Source organism: Gossypium hirsutum, chromosome A13, assembly GCF_007990345.1.
Source record: "Gossypium hirsutum isolate 1008001.06 chromosome A13, Gossypium_hirsutum_v2.1, whole genome shotgun sequence".
In the NCBI taxonomy this organism is placed as follows: domain Eukaryota; kingdom Viridiplantae; phylum Streptophyta; class Magnoliopsida; order Malvales; family Malvaceae; genus Gossypium; species Gossypium hirsutum.
Genome location: NC_053436.1, coordinates 111255526 through 111274456, shown reverse-complemented (window position 1 = coordinate 111274456; position 18931 = coordinate 111255526). Strand labels below are relative to the sequence as shown.

Below are 18931 nucleotides of genomic sequence, written 5' to 3'. Positions count from 1 at the left end.
AAATTCTATCGTTATAGTCGTAATTTTGCATGCATACGATACGAGTTATGTACTTCAATTAATCGTTGTTAATATCCGCCCAACTCAAAACCTAACTATGCATGGACCCACGAAGCCTTTAATTTGAGGCTTAATTAAAATTTAAAAAGGTCTTAAATTGGTTTAAGCGCAACCCATATTATTAATGTAAACTAAAAACTACAAAACATTTTTTTTTCAAAATTATATATAAAAATATATTTATTAAAAGGCTTAATTAAAATTTAAAAAGGTCTTAAATTGGTTTAAGCGCAACCCATATTATTAATGTAAACTAAAAACTACAAAACATTTTTTTTTCAAAATTATATATAAAAATATATTTATTAAATATTTATATAAAATTTTATGGAAAAAAATTATACAAAAATTAAATAAAGTTTTGATTAAAAGAGTAAAGTCACAATGTCTTAAGGTTCAAATATTATGATTGTGTTATTTTATTGATTTTATAGAAAAAATATTTTAAAAAGATAAAATACTTTTATAATAATATAACTTTGTAAAAATAATATTTTTTAATAATTTTTTAAAACTGATATTAAATTGACTCGTAACATTAACTTAATCAAAGATCGAGTCTTAGCTTGATTGACATCGACATTGTTGTGAATGTAAGAGATGTGAGTTCGACTGCGTTGAAACGTATTATCTTTCTATTTAAATGTTGGAGAGGGAATTGTGAATAAGTTTAAGTATTGTATAAAAAAAAGCAACGTATCATTTTTTACTCACGATACCTAACTCATATTAGTCATAATGGTACGTTTCAATCAATATTGTGGCCAATAAAATCATTGGTTCTTAATTGACATTAAATTAAGAGTACTCTAAATAGTATAGCTAATTATAGAAGGATTAATTTGACACACTATTGATGCAATTTTTTAACTGTATAAGCAAAGTTAACGAAAATAAACAATTTTTTTCTTGAAAACTGACTTTTTTCAGAAAAGAGCTTCTTTATGAGTAATTTGATTTATATATAAAAACTAATTTCAGTCAAGTCTAGTCTTATTATATTAATAATAAAATTTTATTTTTAATTTTTAAAAAACTACAATATTGATATCAAATATTATAATTTTCAATATTATTAAATACATATATAATCATTCGTATTTAATAATATATAATCTATTATTTGAATAAAAAATAAAACCCTTAACATAAAAAATATTAAAAATCGATTTCAAATATTAAAATTTTGTATTGATTAATATGAGCCAATACATATATTAGTATTGATCGAAACAGACTAAAATACATTAAAATTTTACCCAAAATAAAACATAAAATTACATAAAATCAATTTAAAAAATACATAAATATAAAACTTAAGTTATAATAGAAAAATGAAATTAAGGGTATTTGAATAAAATTTTATTAAGAAAATTTGACTCTTGACATGATTTTTTTATTATTAATATTTTATGAATTGTATTATTAATCATGTCATTTTAGTTTTATTAAAAGAAATTATTTTCACAATACATCAAATTTATTCTTTAATGATAAATTATATACATAAAAAATAGGTAATATATTTTAAAGGAAAAAGAAGTTGAATGGTAAGTAAATTAAAGTTAATGGAGAGATGTTGCCTATAAATAGCAGCATAAGTTTTTGTGTGATGCATGCCATTAACAATCTAGATGGTATAAGCTTATGTTTTCACCATGGCAAAAGCATTGGTGTTTAGTATTCTTGTTGCTTTGTTATCAATCATATTTTCTTCATTACCTACTAATGCTCTCCTTGGTTGCTTTGAGCCATGTCGAAGACGGGAGGAATGCAGGGGTCAACTTGTTTGTTTAAATGGACAATGTGTTGATAACCCTGATGCTAGAATCAAATTATGTAATTTGATAAGAAGACCTCCACCTCCATCACCTAGGGGACCACCACCTCCACCTCCATCATCACCACCTCCACCTCCGTCACCAAGGCCTAGGAGATCACCACCTCCACCTCCGTCACCAAGGCCAAGGAGACGACCACCTCCACCTCCGCCACCAAAGAGACGACCACCTCCACCTCCGCCACCAAGGAAACGACCACCTCCACCTCCGCCACCAAAGAGACGACCACCTCCACCTCCGCCACCAAGGAGACGACCACCTCCACCTCCGCCACCAAGGAAACGACCACCTCCACCACCAAGAAGGCCACCACGAAGTGCTATAACTAACTAAAGAAGAAAATCACTTCATGAGTGTCACTTGATCTATACCCGAATAAGGTTTCGCGTTATCTAAAGTTCACAGCAATAAAAATCATGATGTATTCATGGCATTAATAAAAATCCTTAAATATGCTTAAAATAGTTTTAAGAAAACCTCTACGTATGAAAAACTAAGAGATTTGGACAATGGAATTTAAGCTTCTAGCTTATGTAACAATCTCATATGTAAGCTTCTACATACTAATAATAAGTAAATGCTATAAATGTGAGTTTTATGTCTTTTTAAATTTATATTTATATAATTGAGAAGTATTTATCCTATCACAATATGTTTGGTTTTAGAGATTAAAGTTTAGAAAATGGAAAATACTAAAAAAAGTATTTTCTTTAAAAAAATAAAAATATATGGCAACTAACAAATAAAAAAAAACATACTTGCATGAATCCTTGTTCTCAAGACTTTTTTTTCCTATGCCAAATTAAAATTTTATAGAGGTTATAAAGATAGACATCCAAAAACTTAAAAGATACCATAACACAAACCCCATTCAATAGCCATGGTGGAAGCATACTAATGCTTTTCGTAGAATGAGTATTGCCCATAGTTCTACTTGTACAACCATACTAATGCCAATGCTCCTTGTGCATCTCTTAACATCGCCAACTAATGCCTTTATGGTGGTAGTGTTTAGGGCGTCATCTGTATTAATCTTTATTCAAGCCACTTCTGATATAAAACGAGGAAGCCATGAACCCCAAACTCTTCTGTAGTAGACCAAATGCCTAGTCGAGCTCAAGCCTTGAGAAATGACACTCTCCAAAGAGTAATCTACCTAACTAAAGACAAACCAATTTTGTTTTCCGCATATTCCAACATGACATCCCAAACAAATTACCGCATTTTACACCATCAGTTAGAATGTTTAGCATACATTTTTAATGTTGCTAATTAGTTAAGGAATAAAGGCAATAGAGAAGAACCTTTTGTTGAAGTTGAGGTGGTACAAGCTTCGACCAAATGACTGTCGCATCATGGCAATCGCATAACGGATCAACTCTTGTATTCCTGTATACACCGGGTAGCTCTTTGTATCCAATGTTCCTCTTAAGACAACTATTAATTTCCATTGGTAAATACTCTTTCTTTAGTCACTAATGATAAAAATTGCCTAACCCTTTGGGGCCCTTTGAATTTCCACACCAATAACCACAAACTATCATTTGCGTCCCATTCATGTGAGGATATTATTTTGGGTAAACTACATTGTTAGTCACTCGACTATAAGTATATCTCTATTTTGGTCACTCAACTCTAAAAATTTTTAATTTAGTCAAATTTAAGCGTTAAATACATTTTTAATTAAATCATTACCGAATGAATGACTAAAACATCAAATGTAATTGATGTTAATAACAAAGTCAAAAATTTTTGGAGTTGGGTGATGAAAAGAGAAGCATGCTAATATATTTTAACAATGGCTTGTTAAAGCAAGTCAACTATTAATATTTGTTGCACTTCTTGATGTCATGTCATGCTAATTTAAATTTTTTTTAAAAAAATTAATAGCTTAAATAACAATTTTACATTGTAAGGAGACCGAGGCCCATGCCAGCCCCCTCTAGATTCACCACTGCTTTCAGTGACCAGTTTCGTCGTAACTAAAAATGTTCATTCTCATTAAAATAATAACATCTTAAATAATAGTGGTAATTATATTACACACGTACGAGTGTGCAAAATATGAACAAAATTATATAGGTTATAGGTACATACAACTTGATGTAGGTGCTCTTTCTAGTATTTTTATTGAGTTAGTGTCAAGTTGACTCGTGACATTAGCTCAATCATAAACTTAAATAATAATACATATTTTCCATTTTAAATAATTTTGGAAAGAAATAAAATCCAATAGTTTTTACTTTAATGATCTAATTCTCATCAAACTGTACAAAGCAATGAATTATTAGGTAAGTTTAATCAATTCATTTTGTTAGGCCTAAATATTTATATATTTTGAGTTTTGCTAATAAATATAATGATTGAAAATTTTATTTATAATTTTTAATAAAATGAGAAAAAATATTATTTTATTTAATAATGATAAAACATTTCTCAAATTACAAACTTAAAAATCCTTTTTTTTTTGTAGAGAAAAATAACACTCTTAATAACCAAGAATGAATAGAGACAGTGGTCCCTTCATATAAGGAATTATGAGCATCCTCTTCTACTAGTCATATAACATATAGTGGTGGAATTGGGAAGAGAACTACTTGGTTTATGTAACGGCCTAATTTTCAGTGGTGTCGGAAATGGTGATTTGAGATCACTAAATTCGACAAATAAGATTGAACAAGATAGTAATTTAATATTTATGAGTCAAGTAAGAATTTAGAAGAATTTGTGAAATGGTGAAATTAGTGAATTAAAAGAATTTATTAGGTCAAACGGGTCAAAAATGAGGTATCGAGACCTCAAAGTTGAAAATCGAGCTATAAATATTTTTATAAATATTTATGGAGTGTCATTGAGTTAGTATTAAAGTTTCGTTAGAAAATTTTAACGTTTGGATGGCTAATTAATTAAAAAGGACTAAATTGAAAATAGCGCAAAATTTGTTAAATTATGAGAAATAGCTTAAGTATTTAAAAAGATGGATTTAAAGAGCAATTAGACCCAAAGGTTAATGGCTGGACGGTTTGGGTATGAAATAAGCAAGAAAACAATGTGAACAAGGGGCAAAATTGGAAATAGCATAAAAGTTAATAGTTAAATAATGATGTAATTGAAAAATCTAGACATTTCTTCATATTTTCTCAGCCAAAACGCCATAGAAGGTCTGGATAAATCTAGTTTTTCATATTTTTACATCATGTGAGTTTAATTCTTACTTTTCTTGATAATTTTTATGTTTTATGACTTTTACAATTAGGTCCACTTGTAGAATTCATTAGTTTTTGATTTTATGGGTGAAATTGGAAGTTACCCTGGATGGATAAGGGAATTTTATGATGAATTATTATGAAATTTAAGTTCTAATTTCATATTAAGGTGGTTTTATTAAGTGATTTTGATAGGAAATGATATTTAGGACCTAATTGTGAAAAAGTTGTGAATTGAAGGTTTCTGTTGAAATTAAGAATATAAAAGGTTTTGAAATAGTTTATAATGATAAAATAAAGTGTTAATTGAGAAAAATTAGTTCAATTGATGGGTGAATTGAGCAGGGACTAAATTGTGAAAAATGTAAATTTTGGGGTAAAAGTGCAATTTCGAAATTTGAACAGCATAAATTGTGAAGTGAAATAGAATTGAAATGGATGCTAATGAAGGAATGATTTTATAATTATAGATCAAGAAAACGAACTGAATCGTGGAAAGGAGAAAATTCAAGAATAGTCCCTGAATTTCTACGACTTTTGCAAATTAGTCCAGGTAAGTTCATATGGAAAAGTTCAATGTTTTGATATGAAAATCTTATGATTGTTAAAGTATTTTATTGTTGATGAATACTATCAATTTGCATTAACTAATGAATAATGTGTAACTAAAAGTACAAATTAGTAGGAACAATGGATTTGAGTGCTTCTATTCTGTGACCCTGATGAATTGACGAAAAATATGTGATAAGTGTGCCCGTTTAAGACCATAGCTGGGCTATGGCATCGGTGCAATGTGATAATGTGACTCCGTATAAGACCATAGCTGGGCTATGGCATCGGTATAATGTGATAATGTGATTCCGTATAAGACCATGTCTGGGATATGGCTTCGGTATGATATGTGAACCGTGTAAGACCATGGCAAGGCTATGGCTTCGGTGTGTGATGCGTAACAATGTGAAAGTCCATAGTTTACTATGGCAATGTGATAATGAAGCACTCAATTCCCTTATTGTTCCCTAATTTGACAATGAAGTAAATGAGAAATGGGCCTAAGGGAGTTAAATTGTGAATAGCCATATGGAAATTATTCCAATGAGTTATTAATGAAATTGTGATTTGGAGGATGAAATAGTTAAACTAATAGATATATGATTGTGTACGATATTTGATATGATTTGTGTTTATATGCCTATGAGCTTACTAAGCTTCAATAAGCTTACTTGTGTGTGTTTAATATTTTTATGTAGATTGACTTGAAGTGAAGTGGGTAGATCGGATCAACACAACAGGGCACACTATTCAGATCAATTCTGGTAGTTTTTGTTTTATGTTTAAAGATTTATATGGCATGTATAGAGTTTGAATGAATTGAAGTAAAGATGTTATGAACTAGTTAACAATATTTGTACTAAAACAGTTTTTGGTAAGTAGCAGTAGTTTGACTTTGAAAATTTACCATAAATTGTGGAAATTGAGTTAAGGGCTGGAAAAAAAATGAGATTAAAGCCTAATGAGTCTAGTTTCATATAGAGGAAACGGTGCATGCAATTGGATTTTATGTTATGAGATATTTAAATTGTGGTGAGACAGAGTCTGAATGACTTCGAGTTCCCCTATTCTGATTTTAGAAAATCATTAAAAATTTAAAAAAAATAATTATGAGTCATACTGTATATGTATGGATTCCTCATTGGGTCTATTTTTAAGAGAAACAAACGGCATGGTTATTTGAATTTTTTACAGAGAGAAATTTGGTTCGTAGTGCACAGGGGTCAAAGTAGCCAAACCCTGAAACATGGGAGGATTTAACTAATAAACTGTACTAATTGGACCAACCAAAAATTATAAAAAAAAATTGGTAAGTAGATATATGAGTATAAATTCGGGGAAAATTTACGGATTTGAGTTTCGAGTTTTATAACTTGAGATATGAATTATTTAGCAACTATGACGTAGTTGGACAGCTTGTCTGAAAAGTATGATATAAATTATCTAAATTTGGTTAAGTGCTCAAATAAGTTTAGTAGTGCCTTGTGCTCGACTCCGGCAACGGTCTCGGGTAAGGGGCGTTACAGTTTACCTTTCCTATTGTTGCATTTGCCAAACAATCAGCTACCTTATTGCTTCCTTGTAAGACATGCCTAAACTTCACCTTCCAATCTTTGTTACACCATTCATGGATTAACCGGACTTTTGCAATGTAAACCCATTACAGATAGTATCTATAAGCATCGCATTGAAACTAATTTTTTGTCATCGAGCTTTTGGACCATAATAATTAATATGTATATAAATTCTAAGACTAAAATGTCACGAGTTAAATGATACCAATTTAACTTATGAAAATATGAAAAATCAAAATATAGAGATAATTATGTTATCTAAGCTTTTTACTATCCATAACCCCAAACCCTTTAAACGCCTTTAAATTCACGTCTTCCTAATTGTTGCAACAACAAAGATATATATATTTATTTGGTGAATTACAATAATAACGCAAAGACTGAACAACAAATGCTATTCGAACCCAGACCACACCTAAGATGATGAACACCCGACCACCAGATCATCATATGAGGTTGAACATTAATATATATATGTGCAATTAAATGTGCAACAAGTTCTAGTAATAATTAATAAAAGAAAGAATTGAATTACAGTTTAGTCCCCACCTAAGTGCCTACATTAATATAAGTTGTTCCCTTGCCTCTAACAGGGAAACGTATTTAAGTTTTTGGTAACTGACTAATAGTTTGTAGTTAAAATTTAATTTCCATTAATTAATTTAACAATCTTCTCTCTTTTCTTTTAGACTAGTTTTTCTGACCACACGTGGATAAACACGTTTATTTATTAAATTAAGAAAAAGTAAAAAAAACTATATTTAATGTAAATAATACTTAAAATAAATAATTTGTAAGTAGTAGTACTTATTTATATTATAGATGCAAATAATAATATTAATGTTTTTTTTTCCGTTATAAAAATTATTAATTGGGACGAATATTATTATAAATATATATTATAAAAATTATTTAAATCTTAATTAATTGTTTTAAAAGAGAATTTTTTGAAGCATTGTTCGCAGGGTAGTCAACAATCCCCTAACAATATAATTGAAGGTATTGCCCTTTGGTGGAGGTTTTATCTCTCGTACTTTGCTAAAAGTTAGTATGTCGTGAGAGGGCTTGGTTCTCAAAGTCGGAGTGCCTTAGTTGGTGGTACTATTAAGACTCACGGGATAGACATTAATATAGGGTGTGAGAGTAATTATGTAAATAATTTGACCTGTGCATGAGGGAGGACTCGAACCACTAACTTGAGGTTTATAGCCCACTTACAAGCAACCATGGTAACAGTTTTATTGTTAACGAGGGTTGACTTTATCAGGAGAAGTCTTTAAAGTGTCTTCTATTGGGCAGTTGACTTGTTCCTCAACAACCAAAGGTATTGTCCGAGGGGCAAGGAGTTGTTTCCCGTCTCTGTCAAGACCTAGCAAGTTGTGATCAAACTATCCGGAAGGCCTAGTTCACAAAGTTGGGAATATTTCAGTTGGTGGTACCTACAAGACTTACAGGATGAATGTTAGTATAAGGCGTGAGCGTAACTATGTAAATAGCTTGACTTGTGTGCAAAGGAGGACATGAACCACTGACTTTAAGTTTATAAGGCTCTTACATACAGCCATGGTATATACAAGTTCTAACATTAGAAATGATTTGTCGAAAGAAATAGTGACAAATCTCAAAAAAATTAATTTTTATATGCGAAAAAACGGAAAAAAAAATAGATAGAATAAAAAACCCTTGTCGAGTAAAGCCAGATTTGCCAACCCTATATAATTTTTTTTTGCCAAGCCCTATATTAGTTTAGCCGCAACTTGCAATCACCAGCAATTAATTTAAAATATAAATAGCAGCACTTGGAAACTGATCGATATAACAGGATAAGTAACATTAAACAAAGAAACATGGCAAACATATCTCGTAATTCTTTTTCTTTTATGCTCATTACCATAATTGTTTTGTCTCATGTTTTGTTCTCAAATGCTGTGCCTTAGAGGTAGATGTTTCGATGATCCTAAAGCCGGCACACGGATTTGCAATAATACCAGGTGCTGCCCCCGAGGAAACAGCCCGGCTTCTCCATCGTTTAGGGCTCCCATCTTTCGGTCACCACCAGCACCTCTTCCATGATACTGATGCATGTGTTAGAGACACCTTGTCAGAACAATATAGTTGATGGAGGGGTCTGATATTGCTGTAGGAAATTAAGGTAGCTGTCTTTTAAGGTTGAATAAAAATATTTAGGGATCATATATGTCACCTGGTCCACGGGCCAAAGGTTTCATTTAATTGTGGTCCAATAGATACATTGAAATAAAACATAAAACTTGGTCCCTACAATGCATAACAAAGAGCTTAACAATATGCTTTCAGGTTTTATATGTTCAATTCAATCTCACTGAAATTAGAAATTTATTTTTCTTGATCCAAATAAAATCAAACTTCAAGATATGTTGCTATACACAGCTTCGATATTATAGATAAGCTTGCAATTAGGGGTGTATTTGATTTGGTTTGATTTTTGGACAAAAATTGAAATTTTTCACTTTTGAAATCGAAATTGAAATATCTAAAATCAGTAATCACGATTCAGTTTGATAATTTTTACCAAATTCAATTGGATTCCAAAAAATCTAATATTGCAATTTCTGATTTTTTGCACAATAATCATAATACATACTCTAGATTCATTTATACGTTTATAAAGTGAATTAAATAATTAAATTAATACCATAATCATCAATAAGATTATTTAAAAAGACATTTTAAGTTAAGCTATTAAGTTGATAAATAATTCAAAGTTTATAAAAAAGAAAGCTAATACATAAATCATCAGTATACCTAATGTTTTTATGTGTTATTATTTTAGTTAGTTTAATTAGTTATAACTGAGTGATTATAATATAACATATAATTGATTAAATTCATAATTATCAAACATAATAATTGTGAAAAGTTGTTTTCTTTTATAAATAAAATATTATAGAGTTTAATAGACTATTTTCTTAAAATTATAATTATTGTTAGAGTTGTGTGACTCGAGTCCCGTTTGATCTGGCCTGAAAAGTTCGATTGCAACTCACTTGTTAAAAAAAATAAAATAGAGAGGCAAAATAGGGAATCTGTGGGGGCGAAGGACGAGGGTTACTAATAGAACGGACCATGCTGCACAAGTTGAATCTGTATAGGACTATACTTCTTCTATTAGACATTGATTATAATAGGAATGTTTAATCCTTAAAATGTATGTGGTCGAAAACCTTTTGTATTGTTGTTTTTTAAACATAAGTGAATTTCTCCTCCTCTGCCCGTGAATTTTCTTGATAAGCGTTTCCACGTAAAATCTATGTGATCTTATTTTTTTTATTACTTTACGATCATTCCAACGGTCATTATCGACATATAGTATAACAATTATTATATTTGAGAAATGGTTCACTTACTCTAATATAAAACTACTTTATAGCTTTTTTTATGAAATAACTTTATCTTTTTGCATGATCTTATCTAGTTGTTGTTGTTGTTAATAATAATAACAATAACAATAATAATAATAATAATAGGGTTAAATGAATTAGTCCATATACATATTGAAATGGTCAATTTATTATTCTATTTAGGATTATTCCTTTAAATATATATTTGTTTTCATTTAGTTTGATTTAGATAAAACGAGTTTTATGTGGAAAAATCGAACCCAAACTAAATTGTACAGTTTTGGTGATAACACTAACCCGAAATCAAATTAAAAATACAAAATTTGGATTGAACCAAACCGAATTTATCGATTAAAACCGATTTTTTTTTTTAGTTCCTCAGTTTCTTTGCTCTGCCCTGCAAGGCGGGGTTTAATGGAGTTTTACCATAAAATAATTTGTCTCATGCAATGGAGCTGGCCATGCAAGCATGAAAATTATCTTTATATCGTTCATACACATAACAACATATATATATATATGTATATATATATAACACTAAAACCAGAAACAATCTTACAAAGGAACATGCAATGGAGCTGGCCATGCATGCATGCAAATTATCTTTATATCGTTCATACACATAACAACAACATATATATATATATAAAACACTAAAACCAGAAACAATCGTACAAAGGAACACACTACAATACATAAGCCGATTATTTATAATATATTAAACATAGAGTAAAATTATTATTTATTAACAATCGATAATTATTTATGTTGTCATTAATTAATTTACCCACGTCCATCTCCCCCATTCTCATATTTGCCGAAATCCTTCCTTTTAATGTAATGGTGGTTGTCGACACTGCTCGGCGGAGAGTCGTGTTTTTCTGAACTGTCATCAAGCAACCGACGGCCATTAACGATGGCGGCATCTTCGAGCTTCAGCTTATTTGCAGCCAAGCAAGATCTCGCCACCATCATTGATATTGCCAAAACAAGAACCAGAAACCTCATTTTTTCACCCATTCTACAATAAATCAAATTAATCAAAACTTTGGAGCAAAAGATATCAAAGTTATTTAGAAATTTAATCAAAATTACTTACCCTATAGTTGAGAGAATGAAATATAAGGATCGGGTTAATGATATTGTGAAGAGAACTTCAGTCTTATATAGACGAGGGATTAGGGAAGGGCTTATGTGGATCAATATTAAAGAGAATTTATCGAGAAAGTCAATTTTGTACCAACTGAAACGTGTTTCAATGGTAAATTGGAACAATAAATTATAATTTTTGTTTCGATGTAAATTTTGATCGGTATCGATTATAGCAATATGTTTTGATCAATTTCGATTAATATCGATTTATACCAATACGTATTAACCAATATCGATATAATATTTTAATATTTGATGATGGATGGAACCCCACCAAATGAGGCAAGGTTTAGTGGGATCATCGTATTATATCATGAAAATTTTGATTTGGAAAGTTAGAAAATGATGAAATTGAGAGAGATATTAGTATTAGCTATAATTAGGAAGTTCCGCACCAAAGAGTGGATTTATTTAGTCGATGCAAAAGTCAATGAAGCATATATATATGTTGCGACTTAAAAATTTCGGGTACGGGCGCAAATCGAAGCGATTATTGAAAATTTGAAAATTTGAAAATGGAATTTTGATTTTATTTAAAAAGGAGTCGCCACCGATCTTTTTCTAAGTGTGATTGGACACCTTCAAAAATCTCTTTTTAGAAGGATTTTTTTTAAAAAAAACTTTTCCAAAAAAAAGCAAATTTAGGTCCACGTTAAAATCCAGAGAAAATTAGGGTTCGGGAGTCGGTTACGCGTGAGGAAGGTATTAGCACCCTTGCGACGCCCAATGTTGGTATCTCGTTAAACGCGCGTTGTCTTAATTTTCAAAAATACAAGTTCAATTTAATATTTAATTGTGATCTGATTAAAACTCGAGAAAACTTTTTTTGTTTTTAAACACGAGAATTTTGAAACACAATAATAATTTTTGAAAACACGAAGATTTTTGAAACACGGAATTTTTTGAAAACACGGAAATTTTCGATACATGAGAATTTTTTTTGAAAACACGAAAATTTTTGAAACACGATTTTTTTTAAGAAGTACCGCATTTAACACGAATCAATGATATTCATCCCTACATGGCAATTAAATCATTGCATTAGTGTCAAATCGATTCAACTTAATATTTAATCGTGATTCTATTAAAACATGAGAATTTTTATTAATATTTATTTCAAAATTTTTAAACACGAGGATTTTTCAATGTTTTTGTTTGTTTTTTTTTTAAAAGGGCGTCCCGTATTTAACACGAGCCGTTGATATTCACCCAACATAGCGATGAAATCAACGACTTGATGCTAAATCGATTCGTTGCCTTATTTTGAAAGTTTAAAAAGGATATTTGGCTATTTGGTCGAACGCGAAATCGAAACCCAGCACGTTAGGGCACATTTTCTTGAATTTTCCAAACGCGAAATATTGCCTTAAGTTAAAACTTTTCCCTTTTTGAATAATTACGAGTACAATACTCGAACGAGATGCATTTGTTTTATTTAGAACAAAATGCAATGATTTATTATTGGGGTGTACAAAATCGAGCATAGCTTTGAAGTGATGAAATGAAATTGAATGATAATGGAACATGACATAAAATTTATGAATAAAATGATACAACAATGCATGACAAATATACACGGATACAAATAAGCAAATTATTGTACGCACAAAGACAATGAACACACAATATATCTAATTTAAACACCAACATTACTAATCAAAGGAAAATAAAACAAAACATAATATATATATATATAACAATCTAAAGTAAATAGTAATTTAATATGAATGGTTAATAAGAACAATACGTAACAAAAGCTTTGAACAAACAATATACAAGAAAACTTAGGGTAAATAAATATAAAACATTTTTAAATGAATGATATTATACATAGAAAAATAAAGTACCAATCGTTTCAAAGAATATTTACATGCATACGAAAATTTTAAAATATATATATAATAGTTTACAATAAATAATTTAAACAAATAAAAATTTAAAAACAAATAAAAATAAAAGAGTTTCCATTTTTTAGAATAATAATAATAATAAACAAGCAAATTAAATGGACCCGGGACTAGACTGAAATTAAAACAAAATTAAGTGACAAATTTTGAATAAAAAGGACAATAGGGACCTGAACTAAACGCGCGCAGAGAGATAAGGACTAACTGGGCAATAATCCCCGTCCCCAAAATGCTGCGTTTTGACATGGACTAAAATGAAACCTGAGTTAAATAATCGGGCCCAAAATGAGAGAAACAAAAGGGTCTGATTGCATCTTAGCGCAGAAATGGAGGGACCCCACGCGCAAATAGCCCATGCGCTAGAAAAACACGCGGATCCTAGCCTCACGGGTCGGGTCTTCGGGTCTTAAGGCAAAACGGCGTCGTTCTGGCTATTAATGCTTAAGCCCAAAACGGTGCCGTTTCAGGCCCCATATAAATAGGAAAAAACAGAAAAAAATCAATTCACTTTCATTTTTCAACAAAATCAGAGAGAGAGTCTCTAAGATTTTCTCAACACTCTCAGCCCTCGGAATCCGGCGAGGACCCAGTCACCGGAGCACCACCGGCCGCCGCCGTGCACGGCGGTAGGACGTCCAAAGTTCGTCGCTTTTTGGTGATTTCAAAGGTATACCTCTTTTCTTCTTTTATTTTCGTGTTAAAAAGAAACAAAACAGAATAAATAAATAAAAGAAAGAAAAAAACAATCGGGGAAGACTAAAAATCAACCCTCAAACTTTCGTTTTCTGTTCGCCCCTTTTTTATTTTCGTTTTAAAAAATTTAAAAAGAAAACGACAATGAAAGTAAAGAAAAAGGAAAGATTCAAGTAAAAAAACTAGGAAATCACCTTAGTTTTTATTATTATTTCTTAATATTCGTAAGAAAAACCGAAGCCGAAGAAGACCATTACAATGGGTAGATTTTTAGTTTTTATAACCGATTACAAATGTTTTTTTGTATTTGTTTTTTGTTATTTCTCTATTTGTTTATCTCTGCTCCGCTTTGCAGGTGCTCGTGGTGTCAGACGCATGGGCGTCGGCCGGCGTGCGTTGGCGTGGCAGCCGAGAAGGTGGAGCGTCATGGGGGCGAGGGCGCGCATGCGACGCTGGGGGGCAGACGAGGCTGAGTGGCGCACATGGGCATAGGGCTGCTAGGGTTTCTGTCATTTTTTTATTTGGGCTAGGGTTTATTTTGTTGGCCCGTTGGGTTTGTTTTATTTTTAGGTTGTTGTAATTGTTTTGGGCTTGTTATTTGGGTACTAGGCTTATTGGGTTAGGGGTTTTTGGATTAGGGTAGGTTAGTTATTGGGTTTTGGGGGTGGCCCAAAATTGGCCTGTACAGCTGCCCCTCTTTGCTCATTGTCGTGTAACGGGAATGGAGCAAAGACGTAATGAAAGGCCAATTTTGCCTGGTCTTGCTGGGTCTTGACTTCATTGGTGCTCTTCTAGTTCAGATAATCTTCTTCCAGTCTACTGCATCTTGTAGCTTTAGATTCAATCCACTACATCTTCTGACATATGCCTTGTAGCTTCGATCTACTCCAATGTAACTTCAAGGATATGAGATTTGTGGCTTTGATCTGCTTCCATGTAGCTTCATAAAGATAAGATCTGCAGCTTCAATCTGCTCTTTTATCACTTCAGTGAGATGAGATTCGTGATCTTCTCTTTTGTAACTCTAGCGAGACAAGATTTGATATCCTCGATCAGTTCTACTGCGACCTCAGGGAGACAAGACTTGCAACTTTTGACCGGTTCCACTATAACTTCAGGGAGACCAAGTCTGGTGTCTTTCATCAGCTTCAATCTTTATTCTTACTCGGCATGTGATCTTGAGCCCAACTCATTTCTCGCAATATGAATTGACTCTTTAAAAACAGACATTAAAAACAAAAACTGAAAAATAGCTCAGCACGTGAGTAAAGGCTCAACTCACCTCTCGCAATATGAGTTGAAATTAAAACACAAAAATTGAAAATACCTCAGCGTGCCCCGAGGCTCAACTCACCTCTTGCAATATGAGCTGATTTTGAAAAAGTAGAAATTAAAAGGTTCAACCCACCTCTCGCAATATGAGTTGATTCTTTACAAACAGAAATTGAAATTACCTCATCGTGTCCTGAGGCTTAACTCACCTCTCGCAATATGAATTGAAAAAAAATACCACAGTGTGTAATCTGAAGCTCAACTCACCTCTCGCAATATGAGTTGATTTTTTAAAAAAAAAAACAGAAATTGAAAATACCTCAGCATGTGAACCGAGGCTCAACTCACCTCTCGCAATATAAGTTGATTTTTTTTTGAAAACAGAAATTGAAAATACCTCAACGTGTCTTGAGGCTCAACTCATTTCTCGCAATATAAGTTGAATTTTGAAAACAGAAATTGAAATTACCTCAGCGTGTCCTGAGGCTCAACTCATTTCTTGCAATACAAGTTGAATTTTGAAAACAGAAATTGAAATTACCTCAGCGTGTCCTGAGGCTCAACTCATTTCTCGCAATATAAGTTGAATTTTGAAAACATAAATTGAAATTACCTCAGCGTGTCCTGAGGCTCAACTCATTTCTCGCGATATGAGTTGATTTTTTTTAACAACAGAAATTGAAATTACCTCAGCGTGTCCTGAGGCTCAACTCATTTCTCGCGATATGAGTTGATTTTTTTTAACAACAGAAATTGAAATTACCTCAGCGTGTCCTGAGGCTCAACTCATTTCTCGCAATATGAGTTGATTTTTGAAAACAGAAATTGAAATTACCTCAGCGTGTCCTGAGGCTCAACTCATTTCTCGCAATATAAGTTGAATTTTGAAAACAGAAATTGAAATTACCTCAGCGTGTCCTGAGGCTCAACTCATTTCTCGCGATATGAGTTGATTTTTTTTTAACAACAGAAATTGAAATTACCTCAGCGTGTCCTGAGGCTCAACTCATTTCTCGCAATATGAGTTGATTCTTTCAAAAACATAATAATGAAAACAGAAATGGAAAATACCTCGGTGTGACCTGAGGCTCAACTCACCTCTCGCAATATGAGTTGATTTTTTTGAAAAACAGAAATCAAAAGGCTTAATTGAAAATACCTCGGCGTGTGTCCTGAGGCTCAACTCACCTCTCGCAATATGAGTTGAAATTAAAACACAAAAATTGAAAATACCTCAGCGTGCCCCGAGGCTCAACTCACCTCTTGCAATATGAGCTAATTTTGAAAAAGTAGAAATTAAAAGGTTCAACCCACCTCTCGCAATATGAGTTGATTCTTGACAAACAGAAATTGAAATTACCTCATCGTGTCCTGAGGCTCAACTCACCTCTCGCAATATGAATTGAAAAAAATACCACAGTGTGTAATCTGAAGCTCAACTCACCTCTCGCAATATAAGTTGATTTTTTTTAAAAACAGAAATTGAAAATACCTCAGCATGTGAACCGAGGCTCAACTCACCTCTCGCAATATAAGTTGATTTTTTTGAAAACAGAAATTGAAAATACCTCAACGTGTCTTGAGGCTCAACTCATTTCTCGCAATATAAGTTGAATTTTGAAAACAGAAATTGAAATTACCTCAGCGTGTCCTGAGGCTCAACTCATTTCTCGCAATATGAGTTGATTTTTTTTTAACAACAGAAATTAAAATTACCTCAGCGTGTCCTGAGGCTCAACTCACCTCTAGCAATATGAGTTGATTTTGAAAAACAAAAATTAAAAGGCTTAACTCACCTCTCGCAATATGAGTCAATTTAAAACATAAACTAAAAATACCTCGGCGTGCCCCGAGGCTCAACTCACTTCTCGCAATATGAGTTGATTTTTAAAAAAAATTAAAAATACCTCAACGTGTCTTGAGGCTCAACTCATCTCTCGCAATATGAGTTGATTTTCCTTGGAAAGCATGAATATTAAACATCAAAATACCAAAACCAGTCCTTTGGTAGAACTCGGGTATCTTTTCCTTTGATTCAGTGCGACTCTCATTCAAGATTTCTTGCTCTGTTGGAGTACCTGTATATGCCATGTATCATGATATGCACATGTTTGTCTTAAATGCTTTTATGCCTACATGATTATGCAGTGCTCCTTAAGCATATTGGTCGTATGTCATTTTCGCCATGATTGTTGAGGATCTGCGTTCATTGCTTTGATTCTCGACCTTCTCTTCAGGCCTCATACCTGTCTTCGAGCTTTACGAGTAATCGACGTTTCTCAGATATCACCCTTTTGCTCTTGGTTAAACTTTGTTCTTGCTTTGAAGATCTTGCACTTATCAAATTCTTATCCGGGTAATGCTTGACATTTCTTTTGTTTAGAGTATGTCATTTCACTATTTATCATTAAATAAACACATAATTAGATGCATGAAAATGGTCAGATAGGGACAAAAAGGATATCTCATATTCCTTTATTTCAAATGTGGCAAACAAAGAAAGTTAACCAATGAGAGTAAAAATGTCAAAAAGAAAGAAAAGGTCGTATTCAACGGATACAAATGCTCTAGATATTCAACACATGAACTCTTCCACGTTCCTCAATCAATAATCTTTTCGAGCATGGCTTCTTGCGTAAAAATTTCGAGCTTTCAGAAGTGCTTCAAATACTGTAGTCTCACTACTTGACCTATCGTTCGACCGCCAGGTTTGTTTCATTAAGACGCCCTCTCGGGTTTTCATCCTAATCTTTTTGTACTAATCAAGACGCCCTTTTCGGGTTTTCGCCCTGATCCCTTTTTTTTTTAAGATGCCCTTTTCGGGTTTTCATCTTAAGCATAATATTTTTTCACCGCATCTGAATTCACCGGATTCGGTAACTCCTTCCCATCCATCTCGGTAAGGATTAAAGCTCCTCCTGAGAATGCCTTTTTACAACGTATGGTCCTTCCCAATTTGGTGCCCATTTTCCTCGCAGGTCTTTTTGTATTGGGAGAATCTTTCTCAAAACGAGTTCTCCTTCATGGAACTCTCTTGGTCGTACCTTCTTGTCATGGGCTGCGATCATTCTCTTTTGGTACATTTGCCCATGACAAATTGCCTTTAGACGTTTTTCTTCAATGAGGTTCAACTGATCATATCGAGCTTGAACCCATTCTGCTTCTTCTAACTTTGATTCCATCAATACTCGCAGAGAGGGGATCTCAACCTCGATAGGTAGCACAGCTTCCATTCCATAGACTAGAGAGAAAGGAGTTGCTCCCGTAGATGTTCGCGATATGCAAACAAAGCAA

General features: G+C 32.4%; 1 protein-coding gene across 1 annotated transcript; it reads right to left on the bottom strand.

Moving 5' to 3' along the window:
* Positions 1-1840: 1840 nt before the first annotated feature.
* On the bottom strand, positions 1841-9317 carry LOC121212376 (acanthoscurrin-2-like). Its single transcript, XM_041084852.1, has 2 exons — positions 9222-9317; positions 1841-2230 (listed from the first exon to the last, which is right to left on the bottom strand). The coding sequence occupies exons 1-2, from the start codon at positions 9315-9317 to the stop codon at positions 1841-1843; spliced, it is 486 nt and encodes a 161-aa protein (XP_040940786.1).
* Between the last annotated feature and the right edge of the window lie 9614 nt (positions 9318-18931).